Source organism: Camelus dromedarius, chromosome 31, assembly GCF_036321535.1.
Source record: "Camelus dromedarius isolate mCamDro1 chromosome 31, mCamDro1.pat, whole genome shotgun sequence".
Lineage (NCBI taxonomy): Eukaryota > Metazoa > Chordata > Mammalia > Artiodactyla > Camelidae > Camelus > Camelus dromedarius.
Window position 1 is genome coordinate 4884172 of NC_087466.1, and position 14367 is coordinate 4898538.

Sequence of the window (14367 nt, forward strand, 5' to 3'; positions counted from 1 at the left end):
GCAGGGAGCTGGGCCAACCTGAGAAATCTGCCCCCATGCTGGAGGCAGGGAGGGGCCAGGAAGACCTGTCAGGAGAGCAGTGACAAGAGCAGAACCAGTGTTCCTGGAAGACTAACCCGCCTGGAGCACACTGAGGCAAGTCTAAAAGGGGCCCGCCCAGGGCAGGGAGGCAGCTAGGTCCAAGGATAGTACAAAAAGTTAGCAGCTAACAAGGAACTGAATCAGGGCAGTGGCAGCGTGGCCAGAGGGCAGGGACAGAATTCACAGGAAGTGGGGCAGAAGACGGACAGAGCATGGCCTGAGGCAGCAAGGAGAGGAAGGAGTCCAGGCTCCTGGGGGCTGAGGTTCAGAATGCAAGACTTAAGAGGCTGGGGGCCAGCGACTGGAATCGGTGGCCCAGGAAGAGCAGTAGGCCCACAGGAGCTGCGATCTGTTTAGCCTCATGAAATGTTGTTCAATTAAAAAAGTAAGCTCACAGGTACACTCATTAAGTAACCACTGAGACGGGGCATATGTGCAAAGCATCTATAAGACAGCCATGTGCTTCGTAAAAATTCAAGTTGACGGGCAAAAAGCATGGCTCTTTTTTTTTTTTTTAAATCAATGCCTGGTGCCCAGGCTGTTAGCAGCAGGTGTTTTGGAGAAAGGCCTCTGGCCAAGGGAACTAGAAATTTAACTGAATAACCTTTAAATTACCTCATCACCCCAGGAAATGGGAATCAATACAGTCTGCAGATGCATCCGCGGGCCAGCAGAGACCAGATGGAGCTGCTAACCCAGGGGGGCAGCCGGGACCCAAGGGAGCTCAGGGTCATCTCTGGGATTGCAGGGGTCCCTGGTCTCAGGAAGTGCTTTCTGACAGAGCCACCAGCAAACCCCAAGCTCCCCAAAGAGGCAGTGCTGGAGTGGTCCATTAGAGGGGGCTCTTCCCCTGGGAGATGGAAGAAAGACCCCCCTCCCAAGGATGAGTCATTCCCTCTCCGGGCCTCAGTCTCCTGCTGTCAGGAGAGGTTGCTGATTTCCTTCACCTTCCAGCTTTGCTACCAGCTGCCACTGCTGTCCCTTGGCCAGATCACAAGCCCCACCCCTGGGTGAAGAGGAGCCCATCTGGCAGGCCTGGAAGGGAGGGTCTCATGACACTGACCCCTCCTCGTTGCAATTGTGTCCAGCAGACCCTAACCTCTGCTTCTCCTTCCTCCTGCTGCTGCCCAGCAGTGGGTGCTGTCACCACGGTGGACTGTGAGCCTGGAGATCAGGGTGACTCCCCCTTTCTGTGCCACCGGCTCATCTGGGAGGCCCTGTCCTTGTGCTGGGGAGGCATGTGCCGCAGTCAGACCCTGAGCACCTGTCATCTAACCTCTCCCAGCTCCGGTCTCCTCCTCTGTATCCCAGGGGTGCTGATGGCTCTTATCTCATCAGGCTGTCAGGAGTATGGAGTCACTATAGGGAAGCCTGGCCTGAAGTAAGACCCCACCTAGTGTCGGCTGCTGTCACTACAGAGCACGTGGGACAGACGCAGGAGGAGAAGAGACACAACATTGGAGGAAAACCCTGTTTTACAGAGAGAGAACCTCGGGGGACAGCAGCAGCCACAGAGCCTTTCCTGGAAGGGCTTTCTCTGAACAGAGACCCCTTGTGGCCTCAGGCATTTAGGCTTCTTTCCTCCTGGAGGGAACAGTCCCCTGGTCCCTTTGCCCAAGCTCCACTCTGGCCAGCCAATGTCCCTGGATGAGGGCAGACCCAAGGACAGCCCCCCAGCAGGACCAGGCTACCCATGGCAAACTACTGAGTCCTTTCATAGCCCTCGTGGTTGGAGTCTAAACTCCAGTGTGTGGGGATTCTGTCTCAACACACTCAATACACCCGGTGATTCGTCTACTAACTGGTGGTGGCAGACTACGGCAGGAGATACATTAAGGATAACTCAGAGAGGCTATGTCACAGCATACAGTTAGTTAATGAGAGGTAAAATGGGAATCTGGACCCAGGTCTCTCAAACTAAAAGCTGGGCCTCTTTTCACTCCTTTACCTGACGCAGCTGTTGCCACCATCCCTAACGCCATTCTACGAGGAACCTAAGATCAACTGCCTTCACCAAAATAAAATTTATTACATTGCTAAATATTCTTCACTCTACTTTCTGCCTTGGCCTTGAGAAACCCAGTCAGAAAGGTTCTGTTCCTACGTTTCATACCCATTTTACAACTGTGCACAGAGAGGCAGTCTTGTATGATACAACCAAGTGCAGGACTTCTGAGCAGAGACTGAGAGCAGATACATCTAGGACTGTATCTTGCTCAGCCGACTCTCAAATGTTATCTTCCTCCGGTACAGAGAACTTGAGCCCAACTTAATTATTGAAGAGGTTTTAAGTTGCTCAGACTAGGAATAAAAATAGGTAGCCTGATTGCATTACAGGTGTGGAGCACGCTAAAAATATACCCCAAGTTGATCTAGTTATGGAAAACTTTGGGGCTATGATCGTATTTTCAAAACAAACCATGCAAAGCTCAAATACACTGTTTTCCAAAAACAGAAGCAATGGCCTGCTGCTTAGCTGGCCTGCCATTATACATTCTGAACTTCAGATTTTTACAAAACAAGTCAACAACAATGTCAAAGTACAGTTATGAGTCAGCCATCCTTCCTGACAATTACACTCTAAAGAGTTTTATTCATCTGGCCAAAAATACAAAGTGTTTACACGGTAGGAAAAAACTTACCTCCCAAAACAAAAGTGCTTTTGGGTGGAAAAACTGATCAAGAATAATGTAAATTGAGTCTATGTCAGCTGTGCAGTTACCATACTTTCCTCCTTATGACCTTTCCCCTCTACAGATCATTGGCCAGAAGCGAATGGTACCTGGTACCCAGTGGTCGGCTTTATGCAAGCAATGCTAGCACATCCTTGGCATGCATTTCCATCAGCACTGCAGCACTGCTGCAGCTCACACTGACCCTAAAATCTACACATCATCTCACACATCTCTTCCATCTCTCTATCATTTCACTGGCACCATCAGGCATCCGATGATCCAAGGAAGCGGCCCACCAGAGTCATTGCTGGTGCCCACAGCTTAGACTAGACATACAGAACAAAACACAGACCTCAGTCCTCCAGCACTAGCCTGTGGAGATTTAGAAGCTTCATCTACATCCATCAGGTTAAAACAGGCGCCTCACTCCAGCACAGCTAGACTTCTCCATGGTCCCCCTTCCTTCCAGGCCCTCACCTCCCCAACATACCAAAAGTCCTTTGTCAAGACAGTAAAGCTCCCCGCAACAGCCCGCCCATCAGGTTTTAGGAATCAAGAGGTCTCTGTCTGACCTTGCCAGGTGATGGAGATGGGAACGGAATGGTGGTGGGATCGAAGGCAGAGGTGACCCATCAAGTTTAAACACATCTCCCACTTCAGCTGAGGCAGGATGGGGGCAGCTTTAGGGATCGAGGAAGCCCAAGGCTCCTCTGACTGGGTAGTTACCCAGCGTGACCCCAAACTGCTTACTCAGAGGCACAGACCGGCTGGGGAAGGGCTTTTCCTGTGACAGGCACCACCGGAGTTTAAATCTCCTTTGCGTGCTGGGAAAACACACACACACACACACACACACACACACACACACACACACACACACACTAGCAGGGAGTGCCTGCCCAGTATCCACTCCAGAGCTCCTCTGCCTGAATCCAGCTCACTCACAACAGCCAGGTGCACTATGTGACCCTTGTCCCTGAAACCCTGGTCGTGGCAGCTCAGGTGCCCAAGGAGACTGGAGGAAGGCAGGGAAAGGGCTTTACCTCTCGCTTGTGGCCCCAATGAAGGCTCAAGCCTGTCTTCTCTGCTAAAAGATGGCTGGCCTCTGTCTGGGCTGAATTTCAGTGGCTGCCCAGAGCCAGCCCCCTACACAGAGTGGGAAAGGTGTCACCCTCTGACAACAGTCTGGACAAACAGCCCTTCCCAGTGCCATGCAGTGAGCTGCACCCAGGGTGGGGAGGAGGACATGCCTTGTGACTGTCCTTAGACTTCTGGCTGAACCCTTTGTCCCCTGGCTTGTGAGGGAAGGGGGGCCTGCCCTCTATCCCAGGACTAGGAAAGTACCAGGGCAGACATCTGAGCCATCAGCCCTGTAGGCTACTCAAAGATCAGGGCTGGAAAAAATGTACAATGGGGAAGGAAAAATTTAAAGCCCAAGAGAACTCCATGCCCCAGGACTCGCCTGCCCCATCTCTGCTCCGCCTGCCCCAACTCACCCCAGGGAGGGGCTCCCGGGTGTGGAAGTGGGCCTGGCCCCGAGGCTGCGGGGGTTCTTCCAGTTGCCGCCGCCGCCTTCCCGTCGCCGCGCTCTCAGTCCATCTCGGTGCAGTGCTGGCTGCCACCGCCGCGCCGAGCAAGGGAGAAGGAGGGCGGTCCCCGGGTTGGGTGTATGCTGCCCAGCGGCCCGGGGCCCGCCTCTCCGCCGCGGCTGCCCCTTCAGCACCGCGGACAGCGGCCAGCCCGCGCTCTCCGAGCGCAGCCAAACCGAGAGGAGCTGTGCGCCCCGCTCCGCCCGCCGGTCGGTCAGCCTGAGCGTGGCAGGGGCGCGGCGCGCCGCGTACTCATTCCTCCAGCCTCTTCCTCACCAGCCTTAGGAGGCCACCTCTGCCCCCCCTCCCCCAGGGCTCCGCTTCAAGAGCGAAGGGCAGCCCGCGAGGCCCCCCGCCAGTCCCCGGAAGACCGGACGAACCTCCTCCAGCCCCGTCCTGAGCAGGGATTAGCTCTCAGCAGAGCAGTCTAGACAAAGGCAAGTTCTCCTGATGGGACGCGGCCGGTCAGGCGGCGGAAAGCGCAGCTCAGCCCCTTGAAATACTCGAGCTTTGCCCGGAACCCAACCTGGCACTAAGGGCGCTATCTCAGTCCAATCGAGGCCAAAGAAGGCTGCCCTTCACTCAGGCCCAGAGAGGGAGGAGCCCTTGGCTCAAGCCCTCATTTCTCCACAGTCATATGCCCTGGGGTTGCAAGGAGTTAACCAATTAAGAGTCTGTTTCAGAACCCAGGGAGGGAGGGCTGTTGGGGTCCCATCCCCACCTGGAATCCGCTTCCTTCCCCCACATTCTTGGCGCCAGAGAGTCAATCAACCAACAGATGGGACTGCTAGAGCCTGGTGACATCACGCAGAACTGCTTCCGTGTTTTTCGTTTCTGTTCAAATCCCTCCCACTGCTCCTCACCCCCAGCCAGGAAAGTCCCAGACTTAGATTGGGTGGAGGTGGGAGGGGGTGGTTCTGATTTAGCCTATGCTACAGACCGGAAACAGGAGCACCATGTGGTCACCCTTACCTCTGCCCTCAGTGAGCCTCAGCTTCTCTGGGACCTGGAGGGGGTGAGGGGGCTCCCTCTGATTCATAGTCTGAGATAACTGGGCCTGTCTGGGCAAGCAGAAGGGACTCCACAGACTGGACAGCCACTTTGGGCCCTGCCCACGTCATGGCCTCCCTCAGGCCTTTCTGCAGTCCAATGATTAGGAGACCCTTCCCTTTACTGGGCTAAACTGGCAACTCTTGCCTAATTTGTTCTAGAGTAACAACTTTTATGCCTCATTAATTCAAGTCCAAAGATACCTTCATTTTTACCATTTGGCTGAGAACCCAGTCTGAAGGTGGAAAACCAAATGGAATGAGCTCAAGTCGAGGTTATTAAACACTGTCCAAGCAGGCAGGAGGCACTCTGCTCAAACACTCGTGGATCGTGGTTGTTACACAGAGAGTGTGGAGCTGAGGCGTCCACGAAGGGCACGGTGGGAACTGGATCAGGCATCTGCCATTCAGGAAATGTGGCCGGCGGGGTGTGGGGTGGGGGTGGTGGTGCCTTCAGTCTTCACATCATGGAAGAAGAATCACAATCCACTTGTGATGTCTTAAATTTTAAGCAAAATCACTACCTCCTCTACAATCTTTTTAACTTAACACCTTTTTTCTCTGAAAATATTTCCAACACTTTTGTTTTTTGTTTTGTTTTGTCTTGCTTTAAGGTAGCATACCATCAAAATCCAAAGACAAGAAACAAGTCCAGTGCCAGGAGCACCAGGTTGTGTGGGCTTCCTGCTGCAATGGTCACAAGCATCAGACGAGGGGGGTGGAGTGCCCAGCTGCCTTCCAAACACCCAGCATTTGCCAAGTGGACATGTTGACACAAGGAGAGTCTCAAGTGTTTCTTTGTGCACCTCCTCATTTGGAATGAGTTTCTTGAGCATTTTGTGACAAATGATTCCTTCAATCTAGTTTCTTTGTCTAATTTATGGCAATATTAAGCTGTAAGTATGCATCCTAACCTTTAGGGAGGCCAGTGAGGGATTTGGAGAAGTCCATTTCTACACACACACACACACACACACTGCACTAGCACAAAGCCCAGAATTTCTATTGACATGACATCTGCATTTATATTGAAGACCCCCAAAGATTCAGGATTTGGAACTAACAGAAACAAACTAAGCCATACAGTTACTCAGTTATTTTCTAGGTTCTGGTAAAGACTTCTTCCATTGATTCTCATCCACAAAGGCAGGAAGACAATTCTGCCCCAGGCTCTCTTCCTCCCTCTGCCTAAGGGCTCAGGCCTCCCTCTTTGACCTTCTCACCACCTACTCACATTCTGGTGAGCAGACTGACAGCCACTGCTGCTGACAACTAGCAAACCACACCTGACCTACCTGAAATGTCACCCCTACTGACGTTGCTGTTAAATCCCAAACAAATCCACCCTCTGCCTCCTCAGCCCAGCTGTGTTCTGTTCCCTCTGTTGTGCCTTGAAAACACAAGCACGTCCATGGTAGATCCCTTCCACCTCCCTCATGACCAGCCTGCCCCAGGTTCCATCAGCCCTTGGCCCAATCTTTCCTTCTGACCCTACTGGGAACCTGGACCTAGCCCTCCTCCCCTCTCCCTGGTACACCACGCAACCTCCTCCCTGGGACCTGTCTCCTCTCTGGCCACGTTACTCTTCCTCAGACACCTGGTACAGACTGCCACTCCCCCTGCTATGAACCTGAAATGCCATCGTCCTGCTTCTGACCAAGTAAGGTTCAACTTCCAAGCCTAACCCTGTGGGTCCCAGGCAGATGTCCCCTCTCTACCCCAATTCCCAGGCCCCCCACCAGTGATAGCTCTGCCCTCTGGCCATCATCACAAGTCTTTGTCTCATGGCCTTCACTGTCCTTTGTAATATGGTGCAGCTGCTATGGAAAACAGTATGGCAGTTCTTCAAAAAGTTAAAACTAAACAAAGAAAAAAATTTTAAGAAAAAGAAAAAAGTTAAAAATAGAATTATCGTATGGTCTAACAATTCCATTTCTGGGTACACACTTGAAAGAATGTAAAGCGGGGTCTCAAAGAGACATTTCTATATGTTCATAGCTGCATTATTCACAATAGCCAAAAGAAGCGACCCACGTAAATACCAACAAATGAAAGGAGAAGTAAATGTAGTATATACACACAACGGACTATTACGCAGCCTTGAAAAGGAAGGAAATTCTGACCCATGCTACAAAAGGGATGAACCTTGAGCACATTATGTTAAGTGAATTAAGTCAGTCAGAAAGAATATACATTGTATGATTCCATTTATATGAGGTACTTAGGGCAGTCAAATTCATAGAGACAGAAAGTAGCTGGTGATTATCAGGGATTGAGGGGAGGGGGTGGGGAACAGAGTTATTGTTTAAGAGGTATAGTGTTTCAGTTCTGCAAGACAGAAAGACCTGTAGGATGGATGGTGGTGACGGTTGTACAACAAGATGAAAGTACTCCATACCCCTGAATTGTACAGTTAAAAATGGTTGCAAATGCAAACTTTGTTATGTATATTTTACCACAATAAAAATTTTAACCCCCAAATATACGTGTGTGTGTGTGTGTGTGTGTGTGTGTGTGTGTACATATCTTATTGAAGTACCTATGTTAACAGAGTGGAAGAGAATTAAAAAAACACTAGGTAGCTAGTTGAGCTTAATATTAGTTATTTCCCTTGTAAATCTGTTTATAATGTTTAAAAACTTGTGATATACAAGAAATATTAAGTAGGAAAAACTAACAAACTCAACCCTGAATACCATCCTTGTAGTCCTGACTGCCCAAGGGGCTCTCAGGTAGGTGGCTGCAAGCCCAGGAGACCAGCATTCCCCTCCGCAGTCACCAAGCAGCCACGCCTCCATCAATTTAGGGGCTTGTGTCCCCACAACTCCTGGGAAGTTCTCAGACACTTCCCGCTCTCCCTGCACGAACCACATCGGCAGTTAGGGAAACCAAGGAAAACGCTACAGAAGAGAAATGTAAACTTGCAAAAATACAGGTGGCTGGGGGGAGGATATAGCTCAGTGGTAGAATGTGTGTTTAGCATGCACAAGGTCCTGGGTCCGAGCCCCAGTACCTCCTTTAAAAATAAATAGATAAGTAAATAAATTAACCTAATTACCTCTCACCCCCCCTGAATGAATGAATGAATGAATGAATGAATGAATAAATAAATAAATAAATAAATAAATAAATAAATAAATAAATAAATAAATAAAAAGATATCCTTTAAGATAAACACAGATGGCTGAAACGAAAAGAGCTACTCAGCATTTCTGGTGTGTCTTAAGCAGCTTGGCTGGCAAGAAGCTAACTTCAAAATAACATGATAACAAGTCCAAAAGAGGAAAAAAAAAGGACAAGATGGATATATAGGTGGAGCATTTCAACAGAATTGGAGATCTATAAAAAAATTATCAAATAGATATGCTACGACTTAAAGATACAGTATCTGAAATTAAGACTTCTTTGACTAGGTTCCATAGCAGAATGGTGAAAGCAGAAAGTACAATTAATCAACTCAAAACCTGGTTAATCAAATATCCAGAGAGAATACAGATGGAAAAGACAGAAGAGTGCATACAAGACGCGTGGGAGACAGTCAAAAGGTCCAGCATATGTGTAATTCGAGTCCCACAGTGGGAACAGAGAAGAAGCAGTCTGGGAAGGAATAATGGCCATAAGTTTTCCCCAATCTGATGAAAGAAACTAGCCCACAGAATCCAGAAGCTCAGTAAGCCCCAAGAAGGAAAAAATATAAACCAACCTTACCTAGCCACATCATCGTCAGTCCTGAGAATCAAATACAGAGAAAAAAAACTTAAAAGCAGCTAGAGAAAAGAAAAGAGATATTTTCAAAGGAGTAATAAGACGATTGTCTTCTTTTCAATATAAAATATAGTAGAAAGAAGACAATAGGATATTTAAAACATAAAAAAGGAGGGAAGGAAGTAAAGAATGGACAGCTAATCTAGAATTCTATGCCCAGTGACATGATCCTTCAAAAATTAAGGTGAAATTAAGATGTTTTCAGGCAAAATAAAGACTCAAAAAGCAACAAATTCTCCACCAGCAGACGTTCATCACAAGAAATACTAAAGGAGTTCTTTAGACTGAAGAAAAATGGTCCCAGGTGGAAGCAAAGAAATACAGAAAGGGATAAAGAACATCAAAACTATTTTTTTAAATGTAGTTACTTATAAATAAATATTGTTTAAAACAACAGTAACAATTATAGTGCTTCGTGGAATTTACAACATACATGAGTAAAATATATAACAACAGTAATATGATGCAGGAGAGTGGATAAATGGAATTTAACTTGTGAGGTTCTTCAATTATTTAGGAAGTGGTAAAAGTACAATTTAAAGTAGACTATAATACATCAAACATTCATACTATAGTCTCTTTTATTAAAAGAATGAAAGAAGGTAAGAATAAGAACGATAGAGGAAAGAATTAAATCATTAAAAAATGCTTAATTATTTAAACAATGAGAGAGAAGGAATATCATGCTGCAGCGTCAGAACTTCCTTCCTTTTGAAGACTGCATAATATTTCATTGTGCGGATTTATCATTTTTTTTAACATTTTTTATTGATTTATAATCATTTTACAATGTTGTATCAAGTTCCAGTGTAGAGCACAATTTTTCAGTTATACCTTAACATATATATACTCATTGTCACCTTTTTTCCTCCGTGAGCTACCATAAGATCTTGTATATATTTCCCCGTGCTATACAGTATAATCTTGTTTATCTATTCTACAATTTTGAAATCCCAGTCTATCCCTTCCCACCCTCTGCCCTCTTGGCAACCACAAGTTCGTATTCTATGTCTATGAGTCTATTTCTATTTTGTATTTATGCTTGGTTTGTGTTTTTTTTTTGTTTTTTTTTTTTTTTAGATTCCACATATGAGTGATCTCATATGGTATTTTTCTCTTTCTGGCTTCACTTAGAATGACATTCTCCAGGAGCATCCATGTTGCTGCAAATGGCATTTTGTTGTCGGTTTTTATGGCTGAGTAGTATTCCATTGTATAAATATACCACATCTTCTTTATCCAGTTATCCATTGATGGACATTTGGGCTGTCTCCATGTTGTGTGGACTTATCATGTTTTGTTTATCCACTGACTGTTGATGGACACTAGGACTGCTTCCACCTTTTGGCGATTGTCAATAATGCTTCTATGAACATTGGTATGCAATCTAAATCATTTTTTAAATCATCCTTTTAGCTGAAATAGAACTTTAATCACTCCTGCTTTCAGTTTTCAGACAACATGGTAGACAGGATGTACAGTCTGCAGTCAGACAGACCTGGGTCCAAAAGCCAGGCTCTGCCACTCACTAGCTCAGTGACTGTGGGCAAGGTCCTTGGAAGATTGCACATGGCAGGTGCACACGGCAGCAATTACTAACATTCCTCTCACGAGCGTGGAGCCCCTCTCTGATGGCAGGCGGGCTGGGGAGTGTCAGAGACTCTGGGTTCTCCAAGTGCCGTGAAGAAGATCCTTGAGGCTTGCGTGTTCATTTTCTCCACAACAGACAGGAAGACAAACCGAAACTTGTAACAGCTGCCAATCAACCTCCATAAAACATGCTGTCAACCAATGATAACTGGCGAGAGTATTTTCCATTCTGCTTGAAAATACTGTTTCTATTCATATGACTTTAACTGCCATGTGCTAGAGGCAAACCCAGATTATGAATGATTCACTCATAGACACAATGACTAATCAAATGCCAAAGAGACGATTCATTAAAAAATATAAATGCAAACTTTTTACCCATGGGCTTGCAAGTAGATGTCTGTGGGAAGCAACTGCAGGAAGGTTTATAACCTCAGTCTCCTCAGTAAACAATGCTGCAGGTGGTAAATGGAAAAAAAAATACCTGTATTCATAAACTATTTCTTAGCATGCAAACCATGATGATTGAAGCTTCTGTATGTGGTTCTTAAACACGTAAGTTTTTTGCTGTTTTGATAAATGCTTACAGATTTTTTTTTTTTATCATCAGCCCTCTGACTCTATTGCTGTATTTTGCTGATATCTACCTAGGTGATATCTACCTAGAGGAGGTGGCTAGTTGGGTTCTAAATCAAACCATTCACTGCAGAGGCTCCTAAAAGCCCCACTGGCCCGCACCTGACCCTGGGAGATGACTGTGATCCTCACGGTCTCGCTGCTCTGCGCTCGCTAAGGCACTCTCCCATTCTATACATTTTTCTCCATCCACAAAGTAGAATTAAGACTGACAACATATTTCACAAGACTGTGGCACAGATATCGTAAAGAGACAGGACTGATTGTATCTAGAATCCCCCAATCTACGTAAGCTCTCGCAACCTGGGGAAGGGCAGTTTTTGAGACCAGTGCACGTTGGCTTTGACTGTCAAAGTCCTTCCAAGCAATGGAAGATCCTATTCCCTTTAGTTTCAGGGCAGCTGTGTGATCAATGAGGCAAGCAGAGAGATAACAGAAGAAACACCCACTAACTGATTTTTAAATTGCTGATCCAAAAGCTTACCGGTCTTGAAACGACCCTTAACCACATTTGCCAGTGGATTCTCAGCAAGTTATTGCATCTCAAACAAACAAAATTTAACCTATCCAGTCTTCCCTCGCTTCTCTCTCTCTCTCTCTTTTGGTAAAATGCACTTTGCTACATCCCTTCAGGCTTGTTTTTTGCGTTTTGCTTAGAGTCTTGCTATTTTATATCGCCTGAAAGCTACAGGAACACAAGTTATGAGAGCAAGTGGTAGTAGACACTGCAGCAAACACACACTCATACACTCACACCCACACACTCACTCTCTCTCTCTCTCTCTCTCTCTCTCCTCAAATCCAGCCCCCAAGCTGAGAACTTGAATTCTCAAGACTAACAAGGAGCCTCTGGCTTTGTTCTTTCCTGTCTCCCTCCAAATCCATCATGGGATCGTGTGTGTGTGTGTGTGTGTGTGTGTGTGCGCGCGCGTGCAGAGGCAGCCAAAACCGCTACAAAACTGACACTGCTTCAGGTTGTCAAATCTTTTCTATCCCTTCTTTCTCTCTCTCCCTTAAAAGGGGGTGGAGGTGGTCAACAGCAGTGTCATGTGGGGCTACAGATCCAAAGTCTCTCCTGACCCGGAAATGCCTGCAGGCTGAGGGTGAACTTGAGAATAAGCCCTCAAGAGGTGTCATCCAGCCATCCTCTGGCTCCAGTCCAAGGACCCCACACCCAGTGGGCCGCTGCGACAGAACCACACATCTGCCAACCCCAGGGCCCCAAACCCTCCTCCTGTAGCCCGATCGCTTGGGAGCAGGAAGACCGTCACCCCTGCTACCTCTGTTTCTGATGAAAGCCAGTATCTCATGTACGGAGAGGTGCACAAGAAACACGTGTTCTCACCGAGATTTGCATCCCTCCTACCCCTAAATAACACAGCACAAAATAAAATTAAGCTGCGCTCTAAAACGGGAACAGAGGAGGAGGCAAAGCTGTTACAGGGAAAGAATCTCAAGGAGAGAAAATTTCACTCTGCCCTGTGCTCTTGGGGCTAGAACTGAGGTCAATCCACCTTCTGGTCCTTGAGGCTGCCTTCTGGAAGGGCTGCACCCAAGCCACCTCCAATCAAACCATTTCTCTCCCCTTAGGGTCTCCAGTGGACTTGGGAGCCCAAGCAAACACCTGTTCTATGTGGTGAATCCCCCCAGAGAGCACTGGGTTGTCCTGGGGCTCTTTCGAGTTTTTCCCAGGATATTTGTGTGCCCCGTAAGTTGATTTTTCTCTCTGTAAGTATCTGAGCTGAGTTGATGGGGTCAATGGAGAAGAAACTTCATTTGCCTGTGTTAGCTCCTGGAAATACTGGAAGACAAGCAATCTGGAAAGAACATGGGCCAGGTCATTTCTAAGGGAGGCCCATCTCAATGCCCCCAAATTCTGGCCTTTGAGTCTGCAGAGAACGTGGTCCCCCACCTGCTTGCCAGACTCAGGACTTTGCCCTCTGGTCAAGGTTGGGCTTCTTTCAGAACCTCTCCCTGCAGTCTCCGGGATGCATCTCAGAGATGGTACAGTAAACCCTCCAAGAGCCACCTTTCAAGCTTAAAAATAGGGCAGCTCTTTCAAGAGGGGACAACAACCATCACTGGGAGCACAATCTTCATGCTTCCTTTATGGCACAGACTCTGAGACGCCAGCAGAGGTCAGGCATCCAGTTAATGGGCAGATGCCAAGCCATTTTTTTCGCCCTTTCAGGATACTGCATGAAGATTTGCCCAAAGCTATTAAAAATTAATTATTCACCCCCTAAGAAGGCTTGAATCAAAAGTCAACATTTACAACTTATTAATTACCACGTTCCCTGGCATTAGAGACTCATTATACTGGAGCTGCAGTACTAATCTAATTTTACATGAAAGGGGACATGTAATTGCAGGAGCCCTGCAAGTCTGCGCCATAGCAAAGTCATTTTATGCTCCTCTTTGAGTCTGTCAAAGTCGATCACACCAAAGGCCTCGGCTGGTTTGTCAGTCACCCTGGAGCACATTCGGCCTTTGGACTGAGGGCCCCGAGTGAAAGGGATGGAATGTGGCTAATAGCCCAGGGCCCAGCTCTGAGCACAGCGTCCACCACCCACTCTCCATGCTGCAGAGGGCTGGGGGCTCACTACTGAAGGGTTATCCTTGCAGGAAAAGCCCCCTGCGAACTGGGTGGGATTCTGTACCCTGTGCCTCGGCCATGGTCGCAGAGGGATTGACAAGATGCTGGGGAAACAGTGCATCAAAGGAGCGGGCACCACTCCTTCCCTCCCCTTTCATCATCCACAGGACACTTTGCAGCTGATCAAACTGTCCCCACTACCACCATCGCCACTGCAGCCTGTACTGGTGCCATAAGGGCCAGGCACAGTGCTGACACTTCACATATCCTCACAACAGCCCAATTCTTCAAATAAAGGAACTGGGACTGAGGGGGGAGGGGCGCTGGTTAGATCACTTGTCCCAGGTCATGTGGCTGCAAAGTGACACAGCTGGGATCCCAGTTCT

The 14367-nt window shown here is 47.6% G+C and overlaps 1 protein-coding gene across 6 annotated transcripts in view; it reads right to left on the reverse strand.

Moving 5' to 3' along the window:
- OSBP2 (oxysterol binding protein 2) overlaps nucleotides 1–14367 on the reverse strand; it is a 102064-nt gene that overhangs the window by 58888 nt on the left and 28809 nt on the right. The window contains exon 1 of one of the 6 annotated variants that reach the window (XM_064481077.1): nucleotides 4253–4343. The exons of 3 other annotated variants lie outside the window; for them this stretch is intronic. Coding sequence is in view for 1 of the 3 variants with exons in the window: in XM_031443088.2 (XP_031298948.1) it covers nucleotides 3329–3404 (76 nt within the window). In the remaining 2 variants the exon portion in view is untranslated. Of the gene's footprint in view, nucleotides 1–3328; nucleotides 3582–3799; nucleotides 3898–4252; nucleotides 4344–14367 lie in introns of those variants that run through there. 2 more of the 6 variants (XM_064481076.1, XM_031443088.2) reach the window with 2 other exon arrangements.